The following is a 25278-nucleotide window of genomic DNA, read 5'->3' as shown; positions in this document are numbered from 1 at the left end:
TCACAGACAAACTAAGTAAATAAATAGTAGCCATAATTTCAGCACCCCCAAAATAAACAGTTAACACTTGTTTTCAATTTGTTTCATTTTTACTTAATGTCAAATATATCTTTACATGTCATTAAGTATTATTCTACATTATTTTATAATATGCCTAATATGCCATTGCACAGCTAGACCAAAATCTTAAAAATTATTACAGCAATCCTCTATTTTGGAGCATGTTGGCTGGTTTTCAGGTTTTCACTATTATAAACAGTACCGTGATAATTGTATTTTTAGCTACATCTTTATGCAATGCCACGACGAATAAGTATAATTATTAGGCCAAAGGTATTACAAATTGTAAGGATTTCATGGCATCATTAATTGTCCTCAAGAAGTATTTTCCCAGTTTACATTTCCAATAGTTTATGAGAATGACTGTTTCCCCATATCCTCTCTGTAATTTCTTAGGAGAGAAATTATCATTATTTTATTTGTATGTCTTCAATTACTAGTAGGAGTACTTTTTCTTATATTTTTTAGCCATTTTTGTTTCTTATTTGGGACTTTCCTGTTCATATCTGTTGCCTATTTAGCCTTACAGATATGTCTTTTGCTCACTGCATTATTTTCTAACAAAATGCAATTTTTTTCTGTTTTTTCACTTGTCTTTTAAGTCTGTATATGGTGATTTTATGTATAGTATAGTTTCTGTTGCTGTATTTTATTTAACCTACTAACTTTGGATTCCAATAAGTTTGCTAATTTTTTTTTCCAACTACTTATTGTTTCTTTTTAAAAAAATGTATTTGAATCAATGGATCTGGAATTTATTTTGGCACAAATATAAAATATTAATTTAATTTAATTCTATTTTTTTCTCAAATTGTTAGCTAGATATTCCAGACATTACCTACTCTATTTTTTTCCAAAAGGAGAAAAGTTTCCTTTTATTTTTTTAATTATAAGATAAAATATGTTTATTGTGAAATATTTAGACAGTAAAAGAGTAGGGAAGTAATAGGTGAAGTAAGATTGGTCATATTTTAATAAGCTGGATAATGGTATTTCAGTTCATTATATTATTATCTCTATATAGCAGGGGTGCCAAAAAATGTATACACATGACTTGTATTCATCTTTTGTTTTCAGTATATATTGAGCATTACAATTTTAATAGTTTTTTCCTTTCTTATAATGTGTATACATGTTTAAATTTTTTCATAAAATATTTAAAAAGCAAATGCAGTGTTCACACATGCTTAAAATTCAAACTGAAAGTAAAGAAAAAATAAAAGCCACATAAAACGACCATACAGAGATAGACATTACTAGCATTTTAGTATCTATATCTCCAGATTTTAAAATGTATATACATACTTATATATCCTCTTTTATTAAAATGGATCTTAGTGTACATGAAGTTCTATAATCTTTTTATACTAAATAAGACATCACATACATCTCTCTAGGCTAGTGAGCACACATATCTTTGGTACTGAATACCTTTTGTGTGGCCACCCAGACTACAAATGCCCCCATAACTGTTCCCTCACCCTCCAAAATAAGCTCAGGATTCCTATTTGTACTTTTGAACCCTGTCCTTCAGGCTGCAGATGATTGAATCAAATTCCATCTGAGCAGTAAGATTTTCTTTGCAGGGAATTTGGAAATGGGACTGGTCTCTTAAAAAAAAAAAAAAAGGAAGTAAAAGGGGCAGCTGGTTAGCTCAGTTGGTTACAGAGCAGTGCTCTTAACAAGGTTGCTGGTTCAATCCCCACTTAGGCCACTGTGAGCTGCACCCTCCACAACTAGATTGAAACAACTACTTGACTTGGAGCTGATGGGTCCTGGAAAAACACACTTAAATAAATAAAAGTTTTTTAAAAAAAGTAAAATCAGGATCTACAGAGTAACCATCTGCTTTTCACCTGGTGGAGAAGCAGAGAAAGTCTGCAGAGTACATAAAGCAGATATATGGAGAAGTTGCCTGTGACCAACAAAGCTTTTCAACACCTAGTTCCAAGTCCCCCCAAAACCCATAAGCCCTCTTGCCCTACATACTGTAAGATATTTCTGTATACTTCAAATACAGCCACCTTCACTGTTTAAGTTAACCAGAGTGGAGTTCTAGTTCTAACTACAAGCCTCAGTACCAAGTTTAAATATAATTTCTTAATACATCCCAAGGATTGCAAAACTTCATGTGCATGCATTTTTTACTTCCTTTTTTTTTTCTTATCATTTGATAGAAGCAAAGTTATTTCCTTCTCAAACTTTAGTCTTTTGCTCCTTAAAGATGGGGAATTTGGAATGGTTGTCTGATCTGTACTTTACTCTTCATTCATTCACTAATTCATAAAGAAAACATTTACCAGCGCAGACACAGTAACAGTGTGATTGGGACACAATGGTAAACAAGCTAGTGAGGGTGCTGGTACACACAGAACTTACAATCTACTGAGAAAATTAGTTTATTATCAAGCAAGCAAATAGCTAGATAATCTCAGCTGTGTTAAGTGGCACGAATGGAATACAAAGAGTGCTCTGATAGAGAGTGGTTATGTATACACATGTGCGAGGCCTCCCTAAGGATGTGAAATTGGAGCTGAGATATAAAGGAACCATGCATGTGAGAGACTTGGAGGAAAAAGCACTCCAGGAAGAAGAAACATGTAAATTCAAGGTGATGAGGCAGGAAAAGGGTTGGCACGTTCAAGTACCAGAAAGGAGTCGTGTAGAGGTCAGGCTAGGAAGTCTGAGGGAGAGTGGTATTGAGACAATTTGTGATACAGTTCTGTGTTTGAATCACGAATTAGGGTGTGAATGGATTTCAAACCTCCACGCAGACATAACTATGATTGTGCATGAAAATCACTACAGTGTTGGGATTATTTGCATTTACTCTGTGTTTAATGAGTAATGTCATGAGAGTACTTTATTATAATTTATTTTTTAAGTATTAGACTTCTATTAAATAATTTCAGGAGGATATTGCATGGAATGGCATTTAGTTCTGAATAGCTTATTTTATGCATACCCAATTATTCTTAAGAAGTATAATTTAGGTTCCTATTACAGCCTCATTAGGACCTAAACTGTAACCAAAGCTCGCCACATATGAGGCACACCGAACGTGAACTTGGAATTATTCTTCCCAAAAACATCAACTCCGTTATCTCCAGTATTCAGTAATAACTGCTTGATAATCACTTCTGATTGTATAACCTAAATGTGAGTTGTTGTTTTTTTTTTATCCTTGGGAACAAATAAAAGCAGTGTCCAGTATAAAGGTTAATAGAGAATGCTTCAAGAAATACCAAATGAATAGATAGAATGCTACCAATTTCTGAAAGTAGAAATCACTTACTCAGATGACTGTTCAAAATTGGTATTATCCCATTTTGAAAAGAATAATCTTGAGGTATTGAGGTAGATATTAAAACTTAAAAATGGTGGTTATAAATAAAGTATGCTGAATGAGTGAATGAACAAAGAACAACTACATCTGAATTCCTGGATTCATACATTTTCAATATTAACCTAAAAACCATAGAATAATCTAAAGACAATTATAATTTCTCTTCTATCAACCAAATAACTACTCATTTTAAAAGAATATTCATATTAACCATGGAGCCATCTGCTTTGCTGTAGCTCCATTAGAACTGGAATAATACCTTTGACCTACATTTTGATCAGCATGCACTAGACTCATGCTCCCGGCTATGAAATGTTGGTCAATAATGACCAACATTTAGTCTATCATTGACACATTTGTCAGATTTCTCAACCAAACAAATATTTACCACTGATCCTAACATAAAAGTCAAAAGTCAGATTTATCTCAAATCCTTGTCACAGACTATTAATAATTAAGAGAGACAATGTGGCAAATCCTATATTTAGGTTAAGTATTTGTAAGTAAAAGTTTGGGAAGAGACATTAACTTTTGGGTAAAAAAGAATAGGTCACACAATCATCTCAATTAATTTAGCAGGATAAAGTAAGTCATAAGCTACTAAATAATTAATTATTCTATCTCTGACTGTTACAACTATAGGAGATCACAATACCAAAAGGAAAATATACTATTTTATTGAAATATCAACTCCATTTAATTCAATACATCATAAATTATTAATTTATGATTTAAAGAAAAATGTAATCACGGGTCATATTTTCAACATAAACATTCCATGGGTGGCTAATAGCCCATACTTTTTAAATAACTGGAATTATAAGCTGGAACACAGTAATTTATTAAACAGTAACATTGTGACTTGAAAGAATTAATACAACTCCACTATCTGCCTTATAACCAGAGAGAAGTTTATTTATCAGAGTACTTTGGCTGAAAAAAAATTTTAGAAGCTTCTCCAAAATTAAATTTTTAAAGAGCATTATCCAAAAGAGGTAAGATCTTCACTAGAAAGGTAAAGTAGTATACCTGGGAATAAATGGAAACTTTTATTTTGCCACCATCAATCATAGAGGACTTGTTAGATTACTGAATTGCTTACTGGAGGTATAAAATTACAATAGAAGAAATCTGCAGAAGAATATTCAATCATGATCACTTATATTTCAAATGTAATCTAATCCTTTAAAATTCTCTTCATCTTAGGCTCATAAGCATTAATCATTTACCCAATTATAAATATGCAGACTAAATGCTTTTTGGTGTATTTACCTTTTTTCCTTTGAAGTTGAGGGTACCAGTCTGCTCCACGACCCCATAAAACAAGCACATAATGTTGACCTTGGACCTGTTCCACAGTTACTATAACTTTCCTTTGCTTCTGTCCTCTATAACTATATAATGCCTCTGGAAAAGGAAAAGGAATATTTTAGTTTACATCACCTGTGATACCATACTTTAATATCTAATGATAAATATATAATGATAACCAAATGGTACACTAAGAAGGTCTTGTATCTTTGTTTTGTAGTGTAAAATTAAAGAGTTGCCCAAAATGATTACCTGTCAGTATAGTGATATCAACAACTTTTAGTACTGCATGGACTAATACGTCAGGCTGAAGCTGCTCCAATTTTACAAATTCTATTCCGTTCATTTTCTGAGGCTGCCTCTGAGGAAGATCTCTCAGATAGGAGTGTTTTGAAGCCACATAAGCCAGTAAATCTTGAAGTACAACATCACTAACTACACTGGAATCTAAGAAAGAAACATACACACACATATAAAAAATGACAAAATTATATTTTCTTAACAACACAGTATTTTCTTAGAATTGTAAAGTTGTAAAGTGTGATTAAAAGTAAAACATGATTTCATATCTACAAAACATGTAGCTTATTCTTGAATCAGTTTAGATGCAAAAATAAGCTTGATATTTTTAACCAATACAAAACAGAGTCGTTTACCATCACCAAAACAGTTGCCCTATTCTCTCACTTCTCCATTTTGTTATAAATCATTTTTCTACCAATTAACCAAGACCAATACTTCAGTTATTTTTTGAGTCCTCCATTACCCTGTTATATCCAGTCGGTTCCCTAATCCCTGGAGTCTGATTTGATCACGTCTTCCCCAACTATCCCAACCACTGCCATTCTTCCTCAAGATTCTTAGCATGTCACAGCTGAAATACTCTAGGAATCGCCTAACTGGCTCTTTCTCTCAACTGCCTTATTCTTTCCCATTTCCAAGCCTCTGTCCTCACCATTTTCGCTGCTGCAGTGCTGTCACCCTCCTCTCTACCTACCCAAACACTGCACAGAGTAATAACCACTAAAGGCTCCCAGTGGTTTCTCCTTTTATCTCTAACTCTCACTGGCATTTGAGCATGTGATACATTATGTTATTTCTCTTGATGATAGATCAGTCATGTAATTCATCAATCATTATGCCATTTAGATGTTTTTGTTTTCCAGTCTCAAACTTTTTCTAGTTTTTTTGAGATATACTTTACACACAATAAAATATACACATTTTAAATGTACAAATTGATACGTTTGGGTATTTTTAAACTTTAATTTCCCTAAAGGAAAGGGAGGTATGTTTGAATATGTGATTGATTGTTGATCAAATAAGATCTTAGCAAAAAACACTTTGCAGAAAAGTACTTTTTAGAAAGCAGAGACTATTCACCGTTTTCAGTAGAAAAAAGGAAATGACTCTTCTTTCCTCCTCTCAGTAACATTCGCATCCTGATGTATTTCTTATACCACACTAAGGCCTCACTTTTCCCTCACTCAGCAGTAGACCATCCACTATGTGACTGGCATTACATCAGGTACTAAGGATGCAAAGACATATCATGTCACCATCCAACAGTGAAGGGATTACCAACCTGGAGACAGTAAATAACAAACACTGGGCTCAAAGCGTAAGAGGCATATGTGAGCATTCCTAAGAACACACAGAAAGAACTGCCCGGGGAAGCTGGAAGAGGCTTTGAGGGAATATTTGAGCTGGGTTTTGCAAAAATGTGTAATAAAAGATTTCCAGGTAGTAATTGGGGATGGGGAATATAGCATTTCCAGGAAAATAGAAGGGGTCTGCAATTCTTTACATACCATAGATGCTTTTGGTAGTCTGATGTGTACCCATTATTAGAATGGGTACATGTGTACCCATTATTAGAATAGAATTTTTATAACAGCTTTATTGAGCTATAATTCACATACATAAAATTCACTCTTTTAAAGTTTACAATTCAGTGTTTTTTAGTATTTTACAAAGTTGTGCAACTATTACCATTATTTAATTTTAGAACATTTTTATTACAGAATAATGCTTTACATGCATAAATATTAGTAAGATTACAAAACCAATTAATGGAAATATAGTAATCAAACTATTAAACTGAGATAATATATGTGTCTCGTTACTACATTAAATAACAAGATATAGCAGAATATATAATAACTATTGCAATTTCAAAGTATGCCAGAGTATCACGGGCATAGGTGATATTTTAGTTATCTTCAACAACTGTAATGTGATATGAAAATCTTTGCGCTTTCCATTGGTGACCAAGTCACAAGCACTGCTAATATTACTGCGGATTGCTGCCTTATTCATAATGCAATTAGTGAAAATAAAGATGTAATGTCTTCCCATCCAAGATTACGGACCCTTTAATGTAGAGGAATCAATTTTCACAGAAGAGAGAGTACGAAGAACATTTAAGAGGCTAATGACCATCCAGAAGGCGATGAAGGAGCATTGGAACCAGGCAAGACTGCATGAAGGGGAAAAGAGTTATAGATGTCTGAAATAGTTCAGAGGTAGAACCCAAGAAACACTCAGAGACGGAGGGTGAAGAAAAGATGAAAGATGACATCAAGATTTCTAGCACACCTGAGTGGGTGGATTAAAACAAAGATTTTAGAGCTTTTAAAACCTGATACATAAAATCTATTCTAATTAAGATTACTGAATTCCTAAATGAATTTTATAAAACAATGATGATAACACTAACAAAGACAACGAGCATGAGAGAAAAGAAGCGAGAGTATGAAAGATGAATGAGAGAAGGAGGGAAGAACGGCGATAAGGAGATCATTTAGATTACAGCAAGCCCCACCCCCAAGTATCTCCTTCCACAGCTCCAATTTATTCACCAGACCTCCTGATTCTTCTTTCACAATATTTCCAGCACATCTGGAATCGGAAGAGCTGGGTTCAGATTCTGACTCTGTAAATAATGAGTTCTATGAACTTGTACATTAATTTCTCTCGGCTTTATTCGCTGTCTACAATACGGAGCTTTTTTGATATACAATTATTTTCTTATCCCTGCTTCATAAAAATTAATATGGAAATGTCTGATTACAGTGGTACCTCGGTTTTCGAACATCTCCGTTGATGAACATTTCACTTTACGAACGCCATAAATTTTATTCATCTATGGTATCATTAGATAGTAAAATTCATGCTAAATTTTCAGTTTTAGGAGTTGATTTTAAAGGTTTGGAACGGATTAATACATTTTGCATTACCTTCTACGGGGAAACCGTGCCTCGGTTTTCGAAGGTCTTCCTGAACGGATTACGTTCGAAAACCGAGGTACCACTGTATTTAGATTCCAATTAGTCTATTTCATGAACAACTATGTCAACCTTTGATTTATATATTTAATTTAATTTGATATTTAAATTAAATTTATATCCTATCACATTATCAGGACTAGGTTTGTAAAATATGTAATACCTCACTATAATGAGAAAAAAACAAAAGTCTCTTCAAAAGTACAATATATTGATCAAAAAAAGAATGCTCTCCACATGTAATTATTTGCAAAAGAAAACCATAAGCTAACCAAACTGATTTATTCTTTCACTAGAAAAACAATTGCAGTGTTCTCAAAGTATCAACTGATAACCATTTGCCTAAATCAATTTGCCTACAGCCAAAAAGCCTGAGAATATACTTTATTTAGCTAACCTGTGAAAAACAAGGCAACATAAATTCCTATGTAAATATAAAAACAAAGTCTTTGAAGTAACCTCTAAAAGTTACCTAATTATAATTAGTTCAAGGTTTTTTGCATTGTTCTACAAAAACCTTAAGCTCCCGCGGGGTTCCACTGTCTATTTCCCACCAGAATTAGGTCCTAAGATTTTTATGAAACTACTAAACTAGATCAGCTTTACTTGAATCTAGATTGGCCTTAAAACCAGAGCTATCGAGGCTGTCCCGGTGGCTCAGGAGGTTAAAGCTCTGTGCTCCTAACTCTGAAGGCTGCCGGTTCGATTCCCACCTGGGCCAGCAAGCTTTCAACCACAAGGTTGCCAGTTCAATTCCTCGAGTCCCGCAAGGGATGGTGGGCCGTGCTCCCTGCAACTAAGATTGAACACGGCACCCGGATGGCTCAGTTGGTTGGAGCGCATCCTCTCAACCACAAGGTTGCCGGTTCGACTTCCACAAGGGATGGTGGGCTGCGCCCCCTGCAACTAGCAACAGCAACCTGACCTGGAACTGAGTTGTGCCCTCCACAACTAAGACTGAAAAGACAACAACTTGAAGCTGAATGGCACCCTCCACAACTAAGATTGAAAGGACAACAACTTGACTTGGAAAAAAGTCCTGGAAGTACACAGTTCCCCAATAAAAAACTGTTTCCCTTCCCCAATACAAAAAAAAAACCAGAGCCATCTACTCCTATCTCTCAAATCCCTTGCAAAATATTTGCATACTATGTTATTTTCATTATTTCAAAACATTCTTTACCCTTCCATTGTATTAACATCTGTAAAATGTGATGAATTTTACTTAAACACCATTTAGCTCCTTGGAAATATGCTTTCCAAGGTGTGGCAACTTCAAATATTCATAACAAAAGATTAAACTTAAGTCTTTTAAAGAAATCCCCAAAATAAAAATTTACTGACTTAAAATCAACTGGCCCAAAGCATACTGTTTTTAATTATTATAAGTTCATACTAAATACTGATTGATATCTGATAGGGCAAATTATTCCTCCCAGCTCCTCTTTTTCAAAAATGCTCTGGCTGTTTTTGTCCTGTTACTCTTCCATATATCAGAATAATCTTATCAATTTCATACAAATCGTATTGGGACTTTGATTAGATTTGCACTGAATTTATAGATAACTTGGGGAGAATTGAAATCTTCACAATGCTAAATCTTCCAAACAATTCATAAAGTGTATGTTTATTTAATTCTTTAATTTATTTTAATTAAAACTTTTTTCCTTTAATAATAAAACTGTTAAATTTGTTACTAGATAATGTCTTATGATCACATGATAGTATTGTAAACAGTGCTTCCTCTTTGTTGTTCCACTCTAGAAAGGCAACCGCCTTGTGTATATTAATCTTATGCCCAGCCACCTTGCTCAACATTCCCATTATTTCTAATAATTTGCTTGAGTTTTTAGAGAAGAAAGATCCTATGTAAATCCCCATGTCATCTATAAATAATGACAGCTTTGTTCTTTTTTTTCAATCTTTTTGGAAATTTCCTTTTCCACATTTTATCTCACTGGTTAGTATCTCCAATACAACACTGAATAAAAATAGTAAGAGGAGCACCCTCATCTCATTCCTATTTTTAAAAGGAATGTTCCTAATATTTCTCCAATTAGGATGACATTTGCACGGGATTTCTTAAAGATACTTTTTATGAAGTTACAATAAATTTCCTTGTATTCCTAATGAATGTGTGTTGAACTTTATTTTTAAAATCTTTCTTTATATGTATTGAGATGACGATATACAGCTTTTTTTAAACTTGTGTTTAAGCTAATGTTAGACTTACAAAAAAGTTGCAGAATAGTAGAATTTCCTTATGTTCCTCTCTCTATATCTTCTAATGTGTGCATCTTAAATAAGCATAGAATAATTATAATGAAGAAGAAATTAATGCTGGTTAAATATGAACTAAACTTAGATATTATTCGTATTTTACCAATTTTCCCACTAATAGCCTTCTTCTACCTAAGAGCCTATGCAGGACTCTACATTACGTTTTAGTGATTTTTCTTTCGTCTCCTCCAGTCAGTAACATTTCATCAGTCTTTCTTACCTTTTATGAGCTTGACAGTTGTGAAGAGTACTGATCAACTATTTTATATAATGTCCCTCCATTTGGGGTTCTCCATTGTTTTCTCATGACTGGAATGAGGTTATGCATTTTTGGCAAGAATACCACAAAAATTATGCTGCGTCCTTCTCAATGCGTCATAGCATCGGATTCATGATATCAATATATCTTATTACTGATGATATTTACCTTAATCATTCAGTTAAGTAGGTTTCTGCCAAGTTTCTTCACTGTAAAATTATTTTCTCCTTGTAAGCTGATAACGTCCTGGGGAGATACTTTGAGACTATGCCACGCTATTTCTCCTCAAACTTTCACCCACTAATTTTAGTATCTATCAGTCTTGTCTGCAATATTTATTACTGTGATGTCTGCCTAATGGTTAATTCTCTACTTTTCTCTTTCCTCTCACATTTATTCACTGCAACTCCATTGAGAGGAATGCAATCTTATGTATATATATGTATGTATGTATGTATGTATGTATGTATGTATTTAGTCAATTAGTTGAATATTTATCTATATCAGTATGGATCCATAAATATCTTATTCTACAGTTTATAATCCAATATTATCATTATTTATTTATTTATTGCTTAAATTGCCCCAATTTGGGCCAGTAAATGCCTTCGTGTAGGCTCTCCTGTTTTTTCAATAGCCTTCACCACCAGAAGTTCCAGACTCACGTTGTATTTTCCGTCCCAGTCCTGCAATCAACCACTTCTGGCAGTGTTGGTTCCTTTTATTAGAGAATACTGTTTACAGACCAAGATCTGGGTACTAGGTATGCTTATGTTACTGAGGTGTCACTGCTTCTGTGCCCTTCAGCAGAGATAGGAAATATACATACATATATTAGCCCACCCATACATACATAGCTATATCTCTTTATCTTTTTGTTTATCCATCTATCTATATATTGAAAACCATAAGTTTTTAACAAATATCTCTGGCTCCAAAACAAAAGTTTCTTTTTAACCTTCCCTCTTTATTTATAATTTCTTTCTATAACAGTGAGAAGAAACCCAATTCTCATTATCTACAATTTACTTACTTACTTGTTCAATACATAGACCTGTTGCTAACCCGTTCCACTTTGAGAAACACTTTTACTAACTAGATTACAGCATCCACGTACAGTCCTTTTTGTCTTAGCCTTGTAGAATCCAGTCAACATACTGTTTTCCGTGGTTACTTAGGTTTGTTCTTTTCTTCCCCTCACTTTTTGGTGCAGTTGTTTTTTTAATTTATAATACTGTGAGGTTCATTTGTTGTTTGTATTCCACTTTGGGTTCCCCCCTCTGCCACATTCTAGATGGTTTCAATTGTTTATTTGTGGGGTATGTGAAACATTACTATGGTTTTATGAGCCAGCACTCTACAGAAAGATACACTCAGAGAAGTGTCACTGCCTCTTCATCAATGCTACCTTATTTCCACTCCCTCCTTTCTATACTTTCCCACCTGCTCCTGTAGCTACCCAGTCTCCTTAGTTTCTGGCTTATCCTTCCTACATTTTTTTTTTTTTGCACAAATGAGATATACATGTATTTTCTTATTCCTCTCTTCTTTCTTACATGCAGGATAACATACTATATATACTTTTTTGAGCTTTGTGCTTTTCACTTAACAGTATGTCCTAGAAATCACTTCATAGAGCTCTTTTTTCATTTTTTTATAGCTTTGCAGTATTCCACTACGTGAAATGTACCATAACTTAATCAAACATTCTGCTATGTATGGGCATTCAGATTTTTTCCAATATCTTGCAATTACAAACAATACTGCGATGAATAAACTTGTGCATATGTATTTCATATTGTCGTAGTTATGTCTTCAAGATAGATTCCTAAAAGTAGCTTGCTGGGTTGAAAGCTAAGAACAGATGTAATTTTGGGGGTATTGCCCATATACCCTTCAGAAGGGTTACAGCAATTTGGATTCCCATCAGCAGTGTATAAGAGGGCCTATTTCCCCACATCGTCACCATCAGAATGTGTTGTCATATTTTTTTAATTTTTGCCAATCTAATAGGTGGAAAATGATATCTCTGTGTAGTCTTAATTTGACTTCCTCATGTCTTTTTTCCATCAGGTCCTTTGTGCTTTAATTTTTTAAGAGTTCTCTATACATTAGGAATATTAGCTTTTTGTTAAGGTGTACATTGCAAATATTCTCTCCAAGTTTACCAGTTGTCTTTTGATTTTGTTTATGGTGTTTTGGTCATTCAAAATTTTATTTTTCTGTAGTCAAATTTATCAGTCTTGTTTTCTACTGCCTCTGGATTCTGAGTAATAGAAAGAAAGCCTTTCCCTACACCAAGATTAAAGAGGAATTCATCCATTTCTCTTTAGTAGTTGTAAGGTTTTATTTTTTACATTTAGATTCTGAATACATTTGGAGTTTATTCTTCTATTTGTTGTGAGATATGGATCTAATTTTGTCTTTTTCTAAATGGCTACTATATGTCTTTTTCTAAATGGCTATAGAATGGTTGCCAGAGCACCATTCATTAAAAAGTAAACCTTTACTTTGGTGATTGCAGATGCCATCTTTGTGATATACCAAATTCTATGTATGTGGGTCTACTTCTGATCCTCCTATTTTATTCCACTTGTCTATTCATGCACCTGTGTCACACTGTTTTCATAATAGAGGCCTTACAGTATGTTTTAATGCCCGGTAAGCCTGGTCTTATGGCTTTTGTTTTTCAGTATTTTCCTAGCTCTTCTTGCATGTTAGTTTTTCCTCATGAATATCAATATCAACTAGTATATGCCATAACATAGCTTGTTGGTATTTTTATTGAGACTGCATTATATTTATAGATTAATTTATGGAGAACCGATTATCATTATAATGTTGAGTCATCCTATCCAAGAATAGGGAATGTTGTTTTTCCATTTGTTCATGTCTTTATTTGTTTCTGGAGTGTTTAAAATTTTCCTCATATTGGTTTTGCACATTTCTTATTATACTGATTCTGAAATATCTTCTTTAGTGTATTATGAGTTTTTCCCATTCATTATGCCCTCTGTTTAGTGTTTGTGTATATGAAGGCTATTGAATTTTTTTAACATTAAGTTTTATATCCTGTTACTCCAGTGAATTTTTTTATTGTTTGAATTGGTTTTACCTTGGAGTTTTCCAGAGATGTTATCTGAGCATTTGTATATAGAGGTACTTTTCATCTTCTTCACCCATTTATGCTTCTTCTTGTCTAACTGCATTGGTTAATAACTCTAGTATTAGGTTGATGCAAAAGTAATTGCAGTTTTAGCAATTCTTAATCTTTTGAACCGCAATTACTTTTGCACCAACCTAATATAATGATGAAGAGTAACAGAGATAGTGGACATCCTCATCTTGTTCCTGATTTTAGTGGAAATGCCGATAATGTTTCTCCATTATATAAGATACTGGCATTAGGACTAAGTATATCTATTTTATATAGAGAGTATCAATTGTATTGTAACACTGTACTGATACTGCATTTGTAGATATAGAAGCAGAAAGTATCCCTCAATTCCTATTTCCAGGAGTGCTTTTTATAATAAATGGGTGTTGGATTTTGTCAAAGGGTTTCTCAACTTCTATTGGAGATAATGATATAATTTTCCCTTAGATTTATTAATATGGTACATAATATTCATGGATCTTCTAATATTGAACGTCTTCCATTTCTGGAATAAACTTCCTTTTGTCATTATTTCCTTAATGTGGTGTTAGATTTCATTTACTAATATTTTGTTTAGATTTTTTGCATCAATAATCATGTATAATTATTGGTCTATATTTTTATCTGTAATGCCTTTATTTGGTTTAGGTGTCAGGGTTATATTTGCTCTAGAAAAGAAATTAGGAAGTTTCCTTATTTGATACTCTGGAATAACTCATAGAGCACGGGAACCATCCAGTCTTTGAAGGTTTGGTATGATTCTCCTGTGAAATTACCTGGGCCTGGCACTTTTTTGTATGGTAGTTCCTGAATAATGTTCTCTATTTCTTCTTTAGAAATGCTCTCTTTAAGCTTCTATCTCTAATGGGATCAATTTTGACAATCTGTATTTCCCTAGAAAATTATACATCTAGATGTTTCAAATTTATTTGCATAAAATTCTGAAAAGTAGCTTCTTGGTTTTTAACTTCTGTTTCAATAATTATTTTCTCCTTGTCATTTATTTTTTATATTTGTGCTTTCTCCCTTTTTTATTGATCAAATTAATTATTTTATTCATCTATTTTGTTATGTTAGAAATAGGATTTTGATTTATTAAGTACATTTATTGTTTTTCAATTCTCATTCTTACAGATTTCTGTTTTTATCTTTATTATTTTATTCCTTGTGATTTCTTTGGTTTACTTTGTTGTTCTTTGGCTAACGTTTAAAAATATTGGATGTAGAGTTTAATTTATATCAATAAGATCTACCTTATTCACTACGTTATTTACAAAGTTTATCTCCTTAGTTATATTCTATTAGATCTTGTGCCATTAGAGAAATGCAAATTAAAACTACAATGAGATGTCACTCCACACTGATTAGAATAGCTAAAATAAAAAATAGGGTAATACCAAATGCTGGCAAGGATGTAGAGAAACTTGAAGATACATTGCCGACAGAAATTTTAAACAATACAGCCATTGTGGAACATAATTTGGAAGTTTCTTATAAAACTAAACATGTATTTACCTTACAACCCAGCAACTGTACTCTTAAATATGTATGCCAAAGAACTGAAAATTTATGTTCATACAAAAACCTGTATACAAATTTCATAGCTGCTTTATTCATAACAGCCCATATAGGAAACAACCCAAATGTTCTTCAGTAGCTAAATAATTAAACTTTGGTTGAAGTAACGTACCTCAACATAATAAAGGCCATATACAATAAACCCTCAGCTAATATCATGCTTAATGGTGAAAATCTGAAAGGTTTTCCTCTATGATCAGGAACAAAACAAGGATGCCCTCTCTCACCACTGTTATTCAACATAGTGTTGGAAGTCCTAGCCAGAGCAATCAGGCAAGAGAAAGAAATAAAAAGCATTCAAATTGGGAATGAAGTGACTTTTTGCAGATGACATGCTTCTTTATATAGAAAACCCTACAGACTCGAGCAAAAAACTAGTAGAAACAATAAACAAATACAGGATACAAAAATCAATGTACCAATATCTATCACAATCCTATATACTAATGGTGAAATTTCAGAAAAAGAAATTAAAAACCGAATTCCTTTTGCAATTGCAACAAAAAGAATAAAATACCTAGGAATAAACTTAACCAAGGATGTGAAAGACCTACACACTGAAAACTACAGACATTATTAAACAAAATTGAAGAAGACCCAAAGAAATGGAAAGATATTCCATGTTTATGGATTGGAAGAATCCACATAGTTAAAATGACCATATTATCCAAAGCAATATACAGATTTAATGCAATCCCCATCAAAATCCCAATGGTGTCTTTTAAAGAAATATAACCAAAAAAAAAAAAAAAATCAACAGATTTGTATGGAATCACAAAAGATCCTGAATAGCCAAAGCAATCCTGAGGAAAAAAAAACAATAGCAGAGGTATCATACTCCCTGACTTCAATTTATATTACAAAGGGACAATAATCAAAACAGCATGGTATTGGCAGAAAAACAGACACACACCCCAATGGAATAGAATTGAGAACCCAGAAATAAACCTACATGTGTATGGACACAGGCAGACAATTTTCAACAAAGGAGCCAAAAACACAATGGAGAAAAGAAAGCGTCTTCAGTAAATGATGCTGGGAAAATTTGAAAGCCGTGTGCAAAAGAATGAAACTAGACTGCTATCTGTCACCATAAACTCAAAATGGATCAAAGACCTAAATATAAGACCTGAAACAATAAAATACACTTAAAAATACACAGGTACTAAACTTATGGACCTTGGTCTTAAAGAGGATTTTATGAATTTGACCTCAAAGGCAAGGGAAATAAAAGCAAAAATAAACAAATGGGACTATATCAAACGAAAAAGCTTCTGCACAGCCAATGAAACCATCAACAAAGCAAAGAGGCAACCTACCAAATAGGAGAAGATATTTGCAAACAACTCCTCCGATAAGGGGCTAATATCCAAAATATATAAAGAACTCACTCATACAACTCAACAACAAAAACAATGCAAATAAAAAATGGACAGAGGACCTGAACAGACACTTCTCCCAACAAGACATACAATTGGCTAACAGATATATGAAAAGATGCTCAACCTCATTAGCTATAAGGGAAAGCAAATCAAAACCACAATGAGATACCACTTCACACCTGTTAGAATGGCTATCATCAACAAGACAAGTAATAACAAGTGTTGGAGAGGTTGTAGAGAAAAAGGAACCCTCATACATACACTGCTGGTGGGAATGTAAATTGATACAATCACTATGGAAGGCAGTGTGGAGGTTCCTCAAAAAATTAAGAATAGAATTACCATACAACCCAGCAATCCCTCTTCTGAGTAGCTACCAAAAAAATCTGAAAACATTTATCTGTAATGATATAAGCACCTCTATGTTCACTGCAGCATTATTCACGGTGGCCAAGACATGGAAACAACCAAAATGTCCTTCAATAGATGACTGGATGAAGAAGATGTGGTATATATACACAATGGAAAATTACTCAGCCATAAAAAAAGATTAAAGGCTGCCATTTGCAACAACATGCATGGATCCTGAGAATATCATGCTAAGCGAAATAAGTCAGAGGGAGAATGTCAAGAACCATACAATTTCACTCAGATGTGGGATATAAAACTGAAAGCAACAAACAAACAAACAAACAAACAAAAATTCATAGACACAGACAACAGTATGGTGGTCACCAGAGGGTAAGGGGGTGGAGGGGTAGAAAAGAGTAAAGGGGATCAAATATATGGTGATGGAAGATTTGACTTTGGGTAGTGAACACACCATGCAATACAGATGATGTATTATGGAATGGTACATTTGAAACCTATATAATTTTATTAATCAGTCACCCCAATAAATTTAATAAAATTTGACAAAAAAGCAAAATTGGATGTCATAGAAGGAAAGTAGTTTTTCCTAGCAGTGGTAGATAGAACAAGGATTCAAACTATAACTGCCTGACTATAAGATTCATGCTTTTTTTTTTTAATTACCTCAAGGATTCTTAATCAGAGGCTCAAATATTCCACAAAAGAACTTTGGAAGTCCATGGAACCACTTGGTATTATATGCAAAATTTTGTGTCTATCTACTTAAGTCCATTTTTCTGGAGAAATGGCCCATAGCTTCTTAAAGAAGTTATGACTCCCCAAAAGGTTAAGAACCACCATTATAGTGACTCTCTAAGAAAAATAAGAAAATGAAACATGAACCCCAATATTTCTTAAAATACCTATAATTTACAGTGTAGTTCATTTTTGTAAAAGCTATTTTCATTCTTACTAAATAAAATAAAACAATACTCTCCAGCAAACTTGTTTAGAAAACATTCTGTAAAATTACCATTTTAACTCTAGCTTTTTCTAATGAGTATATACTTTAAATACTAAGAAATTACTGCATTTAAAATGTGTCTTACATTCTTCAGGCTGGACAGATGAATAACTCCCAAGATTTAATAACTGACTGGTAAATGTTGATTGCAGTATTGTCTCACCAACCCAATGATCTTCGTGAATAGTTACATCTAGAAGGGGAAAAACAAAAGTCTGATCATGCCATAAATTCCTTCACACTGAAAAATGCATGCTTCCCACATTATCAGGCAACTAAAATTCAAATATGTTAAATGATCTGCCTAACAGCACAAAATGATAATATAGCAAATCCAAAATCTGAATCTAGGTATGTATGAGTAGCTAGGTAAAAATTTTTAAATTGCTTCTATATATTCAAACAATATCAATGTAGAAGCTCACTGCTCCATAGAGAACAGTTTAGTGGCTTTTATTTACATAAGACAGTGTTATAATGTATATTTCTGATGAAAGGAAATCATTCAGGGCCAAGAAGCAAAATAATGGTTCCAAAGCAGTAGTGCCTAGAGGAGTAAAAATATTTGGCACGCATTTGTCCCTTCTGCTATAAACAGATGAATATAATTAAGGCATTCTTAAAGAACTTTGATTATTTTTCTCTAAATAGCATGGTAATCATCTTCTCTGGATATTAAAAGGGAAAAACTTTAGACATAAGGAACACTTTCCAATGGGGGAAGAAAAGCACTGTACGATCTACGAGAGAGAAGAATCCTTTAGTGGAACTAAACACCCCAACAGGCAGAAAGAATCCTAAGTTTAGCAAAAACTAAGAGAGATTGATCTCAGGCGGGATATTATCAGTGTATAAAATGTTAGAGGTATACAGCTATACTAACAGTAGCAAAATAATTTTGAGATAATAAGAAAGAAAAACAAGGATGCATAAATCCCAAGTATTTCCAAATTTATATCCCAGACCGCTTCTCAGCTTCAAACCCATTTATCCAGAACTGCCTAATGGACATTCCTGACTGTATTTTCTATTGGCTCCCCAAACTCAGCATTGCTCAAACCTGCTTTTCTTCTCCTATTACACATCTCATTTATTAGCACTATGCTGCTAGCCAGGTAAATTAAAATGTGAAATCACCCTGAACTTCTGCCTCTCTTCTCCCTTCCCACCTTTGTCACCAGCCTTACCTGCTGACTCGGCCTCCTGACTCCGCCCACAGCCCTGGCACTGCTACCACTGACATCATGCATTCCCCTCTCTGTTAGCAGGTCCCTCCGCACACCTCCAATCCATGTCCCACAGTGCTAATGAGCGATTTATCAGGCACATTAATGTGATGTGTTGTTGACTTGCTTATAAAACACTCAGTGGGCTCCTGGCCAAGAGTAGCTAGCACAGCATTCAAGGCTTTTCACAATCTGACTTTCAGAATGCCTGCTCTTCAGAAAAGAACAGATAAGAAATTTCAAGGAGAGCCCTCTGAAAACTAGACTGTACAACCTATGTCGATGAGTGATGTGTTAATTATTAGCGATAGGGTGCAGGGCAATGGATAGCCCAGCCTTGCCCCCTGGTTCTCTTGCCCACCACTGACAGGCCCCAGCTCCTCTTCTGTTTGTTCTTTAAACACTGTGGTTTCCCACAGTTAAGTTCCAGGTCCTCTTCTCTCTTAACTCTAGTCAGTCATCTCCCTTAGACAATCCTTGCCTACAGTATATTTTCGTTCTATTGCTAAAGTATACGAGTAATAGCAAAACATCATTGTGTTACTGAATGGAACGTGACCTGGCATACATTTATTACATAGAATTTTTCAGTTTGGGGTGTATAATTACCAGGTAGCATGAGATATCCAACACAGAGAAAGAATAATGTACAATTGGATGCTATTAGTTACAATGGAATTTCATCCATAAATGCCTATGTAAATGTAATTTCACTACTTAACAGGGACAATGGAAAAGTAGATTTCTCTTTTTTCCATAAAGTTTCCATCTATTCCACATAAACAAAAGAAACTTATTCAGAAATTGGTGAAGTGGATACCTTTTTTCGTAAGGAAATAAGGCAAAACAGAAAAAAAAATATATTTATAAACAGGTGCTCACAGAAATATTCGAAGTATCCTATAAAAAGAAAATGGTTAAGTGAACTGTAGTAAAGTCACTTAATAGAATGTTACCTACAGTTGACAACTGTATGGACACCAGGAAAAATACAGAGGTGGCAAGGCTGAGTTTCCATCTGCTGGGAAAGGCCTCTCTTGAGGCTCACACAAGTGATAGTTAATTGTCTTAGTAAAATAACCTTGTCCAGGCTCCAGCCCTCTCTTTACAGTTTGGGGAACCTGAGTTTGCCGGCATGCCAAAAATAGATTTCAGCTCTGCAACTGGAAGCTCACATTAAACCAGTTAATGAGACAAACAACAAAAACAGAACACGTTTTTTAAAAATTTACAATGAAGCATTAATTACCAAAGTAACAATACTCACAGCCTGTTCTCACCTTGTAGGCAGTTCTACACCTGGGAAGCCAAGTCATGATCAAAGGGCTGCTCAGTGAGCACTGAATCTGAGCATAAGGAATTAGGTGAATTGACTTGCCGGCAAATAAGATGATATTGCCAGCGGGATGCGATTCTGTTAGTTACTTACCTCTGTATCAGAGACTGCACCTGACAATCTTACACAAATACGAAGGTATATTGGCTAAGGTTCTCAATCCTCCAGCAAACCATTTGGTAGGAACTACCAATGATTGCCTTGGTGTTTTCTATTTCTAAGCTTTTAAGGCTGACCTCCACCTCTCCTCTATCATATTCTTTCTTTATATATGTTATTAAGCTTAATCAACTTCCTTCCAGTCTGGGATTCAGCCTTAAAATAAATGGTATCTCTGCTCTAATACCATGTATTGATTTTAAGTCAATAAAGAAATGTAACACAATGTTAAATTTCTTATGTCAGGTGAAAAAGCAAGATAAAACCTTTGTATGATTACAACTATATGGTAAGAGTACGAATTCAGGACTCCAGGGTAAAGAGTTGATATACATGAAAAGTCTACAACAGGGTCTGACACAAAGTAAATTCCCAATAAGTTTCAGCTTGTATGTATGCATGTATGTACATTTTAAGGAGGCACAGGGAAGATTACTGGAAGTTAACACTCTAAAACTCTACTGGTGGTTATATGAGGTTGGTATGATATCAGTTTTCATTTCCATATTTCCAAACGTGATTAATATAATTTCAATAATTTTAAAATGCAATAGAAGAAATTCTGTATCTGTTCCCTCAATAAGAATGTAATATACATGGCATTATTAAGAAGTAGTAGAAACACTGTCCTTTCATCATAAAATGCTAATATAGTTAAAGAAAGGAGTTAAAAATAAGGCAGACAAAACCGTAAGAAAACAAAGAGCCAGCCTGACTGTATGACTTGAAAGCTAACATAGTGAATGAATAGGAGGGCACGGGGAAGGTTTCTGAGGGAGATGAGTGGAAAGGAGGGCAATGCATAGGACACTGGGCAATGGTAAGGAGCCAACACAGGTGCCAGCAAGGGACAGAGCATGCTGGTGCCCAGACGGGCCAATGGGAAAAAAGAGTCCTCAAGTGGGAGGGGGAAAAAGCCTACAGCTTATAAAATAAACATTCGCTATACCATGTTGACCTTACCTGTGAGTAAAATTATATCTCCAAGAAACACTGTAAGTGCCCAAAATGCGGCAGTCCTCCACAGAAAAACCTTCTTTTTAATTTCTGATTGGTCAATTACCACAATCGTTGCTAAAGGCACTTGAGAGCCAGAATTTGGTCCAGATTTTATAGTTATTTCTTTCATGTGACATAGAGATAACACCATGACTAAACAATTATACTTCTGACTTTCAGAATCACAGTTTTTTATCAATGATGTTTTTTTAATACCCTTAAATCCAAACACATTCCTCTGGTTCCTTGCTACAGCAGGATCTGCTGCATTAGAAACCAACTTAATTTTCTTAGATACTTGGAGGACTTTAGAGAGAGCTTTAGGATGGCCCAATTTATCTTCAGGGGACCCATTTCTTTTGCTAGAATGTTTGTGGAAGGTATTTAGTTGGGAACACAGTATCCCTGAGCTATATGATTCAATACATATCTCATTTGGTGGCAGTTTATCTTTCAAACTGAAAAGTTCTTGAGATCCTATATTTTCTCTGAGACCTTTATCAGAGTTTATGTGACTATGGCTACTTTTTGTTTCAGGACAGACAGGACTAAAAAGTTCAAGGGAATGTGCTTGGTTTTGTCCACTTTCGTATCCTTCTGCAAGATCATCATTCGGCTGAATCAAATTATCTTCAGGTATTTTCATTTCCCCATGACTTGCTTTTGGTTCAATCTCCATGTTTATGGTCCCTTTATTCATTGAAATTTCCCCTTTATGCTTCCTGTGAGAGAAAAAAGCAACCTGGCTGGAGGTCATTATACTGAGAAACTCAGTATCAGTAGATACCTTAAGGTCTGAGACCTTCCTAACTGCTCCTTCAGACCTTGGCTTATCTGCTGTATTAGAGGAGAAGACCTCCAGACACTGGTTTTGTATTTCATGATGTTCTGTTGTTACACACTTTGTTTCCATAGCTCCTGGCCCGATATTAATCTGTTCAGTACTACAGACCAAATCCAGTATAGCTGCACACTTATGGTCTAACTGAAAGGAATTTTTTTGGACGTTTTGACCACATATATTTGATTGATCTTTATGCTGTTCATCTGTGGTTTTCTTATTTTCACTGGAAAGCTTTTGATAATTTTCTTCTTCAGTTAAATACTGAACTCTGCCCTTAAGTTCACATATTTGCACATCAGAGTTAGTTATATCACTCATCCTTATGGGATGACTCTTCTGGAATTTTATAGTCTGTGTTTCAGAAATGCAATGTATAAAGTCATGTTTCACATGAACAGATCTATTCATGGAGTTTGCTAAAAAATGACCATTAAGAGGATCTGGAGGGCCAGGAGCTTCCAGGACTTGATAATCTCCAAGATTTTTGTGCTTGCATTTTTCATTCTTCAGATGTAAAGAATGTGGATTACATAAGAGCTGAATTTTTTTCCAGGGTTCAGCAGTGGACATTAAAGAAGTTGATTCCCGTGATACCGTCATTTTCAACGGACCAATTGGAGCACCCCAAAAAATGTGGACTTCAGATCCTCTACTCATGGTTTCTGAAAAAAATGAAAAATCTAAACTGAGTATTTTGTCAGTAGATTTTTACATATTGATATTAACTTAATATAAAAAGGAAATATAATATAGACAATCAAAAACACAATAGAGATAATTCATACTGATATTCTAACTATAAATTCATAAATATACAAGAAATCACAAAGAGAAGTCAAAATATCCACAAAAAATCCTCATGTAAAGATTCTCTTTAATAAATTAAATTAGATAACTATAAAAAAACTCTCTTTAAAGAAAATGAAGATAAGTATACTAACAGCAAATGAGTAAATAAATTCTTAGTATGTTAATTTCTTGTGTTGTATAAACTTGCACCAGTTAAATAACAAGTTAGTAAAGAAGGGGGGAAAGGCATTTGTTTAATTGTATTAGTCATCTTTAAATTTCCTGTTTTCTTTACTACATAGATTATTTCAGGACCTCCTTCCTTCACATGTTAACTCAATTCCCAAGACCAAAACAGAAGGCTCAAACCAGATGGGAGAGAAAAATAAAGAACTGGGGCTCTCTTCAAAATGTACAAGTGACTATACACATATTATCTATCGTCATTCCAATCTGTTAGCATAATCATTCATTGCTTCTGTACTCTTTAATCTTCTCTAAAACACAAATAGAAAGATTGAGAATAGTCATTTTGTAAAATACAGATAAAAGAAATTCATTATAATTTAAACTTTTTTCATTAACTGTGGCACTTGATATACGCATCATAACTACTGAGCTAAAAATAATCATACCACTATTTACTTGACAATAACTGACTTTCAAAAAGTATGTATTAAATAGATCTATTCCTAGAGTTTCCTGAAAACTATTTTAACAGTGCTACAAGGACAAACAGACGGTTCTTGGCCTAAGAAAACTGTCAGCCTGGTTTTAAAAAAAAAATAGAGAGAAAGAGTGAAAGTTTCAAAATAACATAATAGATACTATATAAGCTATGAACAGGAGACGATAATCTACTGGGAAAAGGATGCTAGTACGGAAGGCCAGACTGTGGCTAAGAGCATTTAAACAAAAGAAAGAGCATCTGCAAAGGCAGTTAGGAAAGACCCTGGTCTGATTAAGGCCTTGCGACTGGGGTACTTGGATCTCCTTCTGTGCTCACGCCCCAGGTGAGTACATTCAGTCTCAGAGCTCTAAACCTCTTCCATACGCTAACGACTACTACACATATGTCTCCATCACAACCTCTCCTCTGAACTCCTGACTCCTTATCCAACTTGCTACTTCTTATTGCCACAAAAGTCAAATAGGCATCTGTGCAGAAAAGAATTAACAAGAGCAGGCCTGAGACCACTGTCCTTAAAAAGGCCTGCTTGTAAGGTGGGCCCTAGGCTGGCATTCGTGAATTTAGATTTCAGGAGGGTTCACACTATTCCTTGATAACAATAGCTGGCTGTACCTAAACTGTCTATGTAAACACTGTTATGAGGATTCTTGCTGTCCTTCTGAGAGACTGGAACTTCGACATGTGTTAGGCAGAGGGGGCTATGTGACCAGGACTCCTCAGAGAAACGGCTGATTTGGGGTCTGGGGTAGGAAATGCACAAGATGAACCCGAAATATCTCATCAGACCAAAAAGCAAGAAAACTATCAAAGACTAATACCGTGTTTCCCCGAAAATAAGACCTAGCCGGACAATCAGCGCTAATGCGTGTTTTGGAGCAAAAATTAATATAAGACCCGGTCTTATATAACAATATAGTATAAGACCTGGTCTTATATAATATAATATAGTATAAGACTTGGTCTTATATAACATAATATAGTATAAGACCTGGTCTTATATAATATAATATAGTATAGGACCTGGTCTTATATTAATTTTTGCTCCAAAACACGCGTTAGCGCTGATTGTCCGGCTAGGTCTTATTTTTGGGGAAACACAGTAGAGCTGTGTCAAAGAACTCAGGAGCCAACTTAAAGAGGCTCCCACTGGTCAAAGTTGGGCAATCTGAGTATCAATAGGAATGATTACTACAGGGATT

At 34.4% G+C, this 25278-nt stretch overlaps 1 protein-coding gene across 12 annotated transcripts in view; it reads right to left on the bottom strand.

The window, feature by feature from the left end:
• The window catches only part of SHLD2 (shieldin complex subunit 2), a 95346-nt gene that overhangs the window by 11367 nt on the left and 58701 nt on the right, over positions 1–25278 (bottom strand). For all 12 annotated transcript variants that reach the window (XM_033131373.1, XM_033131383.1, XM_033131375.1 and 9 more), the window contains 4 exons: positions 21720–23261; positions 18121–18228; positions 4970–5164; positions 4679–4813 (listed from right to left, as the gene is read on the bottom strand). In XM_033131373.1, coding sequence (XP_032987264.1) covers positions 4679–4813; positions 4970–5164; positions 18121–18228; positions 21720–23261 — 1980 coding nt within the window. The remainder of the gene's footprint in view (positions 1–4678; positions 4814–4969; positions 5165–18120; positions 18229–21719; positions 23262–25278) is intronic.

This window comes from Rhinolophus ferrumequinum, chromosome 16 (assembly GCF_004115265.2).
Source record: "Rhinolophus ferrumequinum isolate MPI-CBG mRhiFer1 chromosome 16, mRhiFer1_v1.p, whole genome shotgun sequence".
Lineage (NCBI taxonomy): Eukaryota > Metazoa > Chordata > Mammalia > Chiroptera > Rhinolophidae > Rhinolophus > Rhinolophus ferrumequinum.
This window is presented reverse-complemented; position numbering and strand designations above follow the sequence as displayed.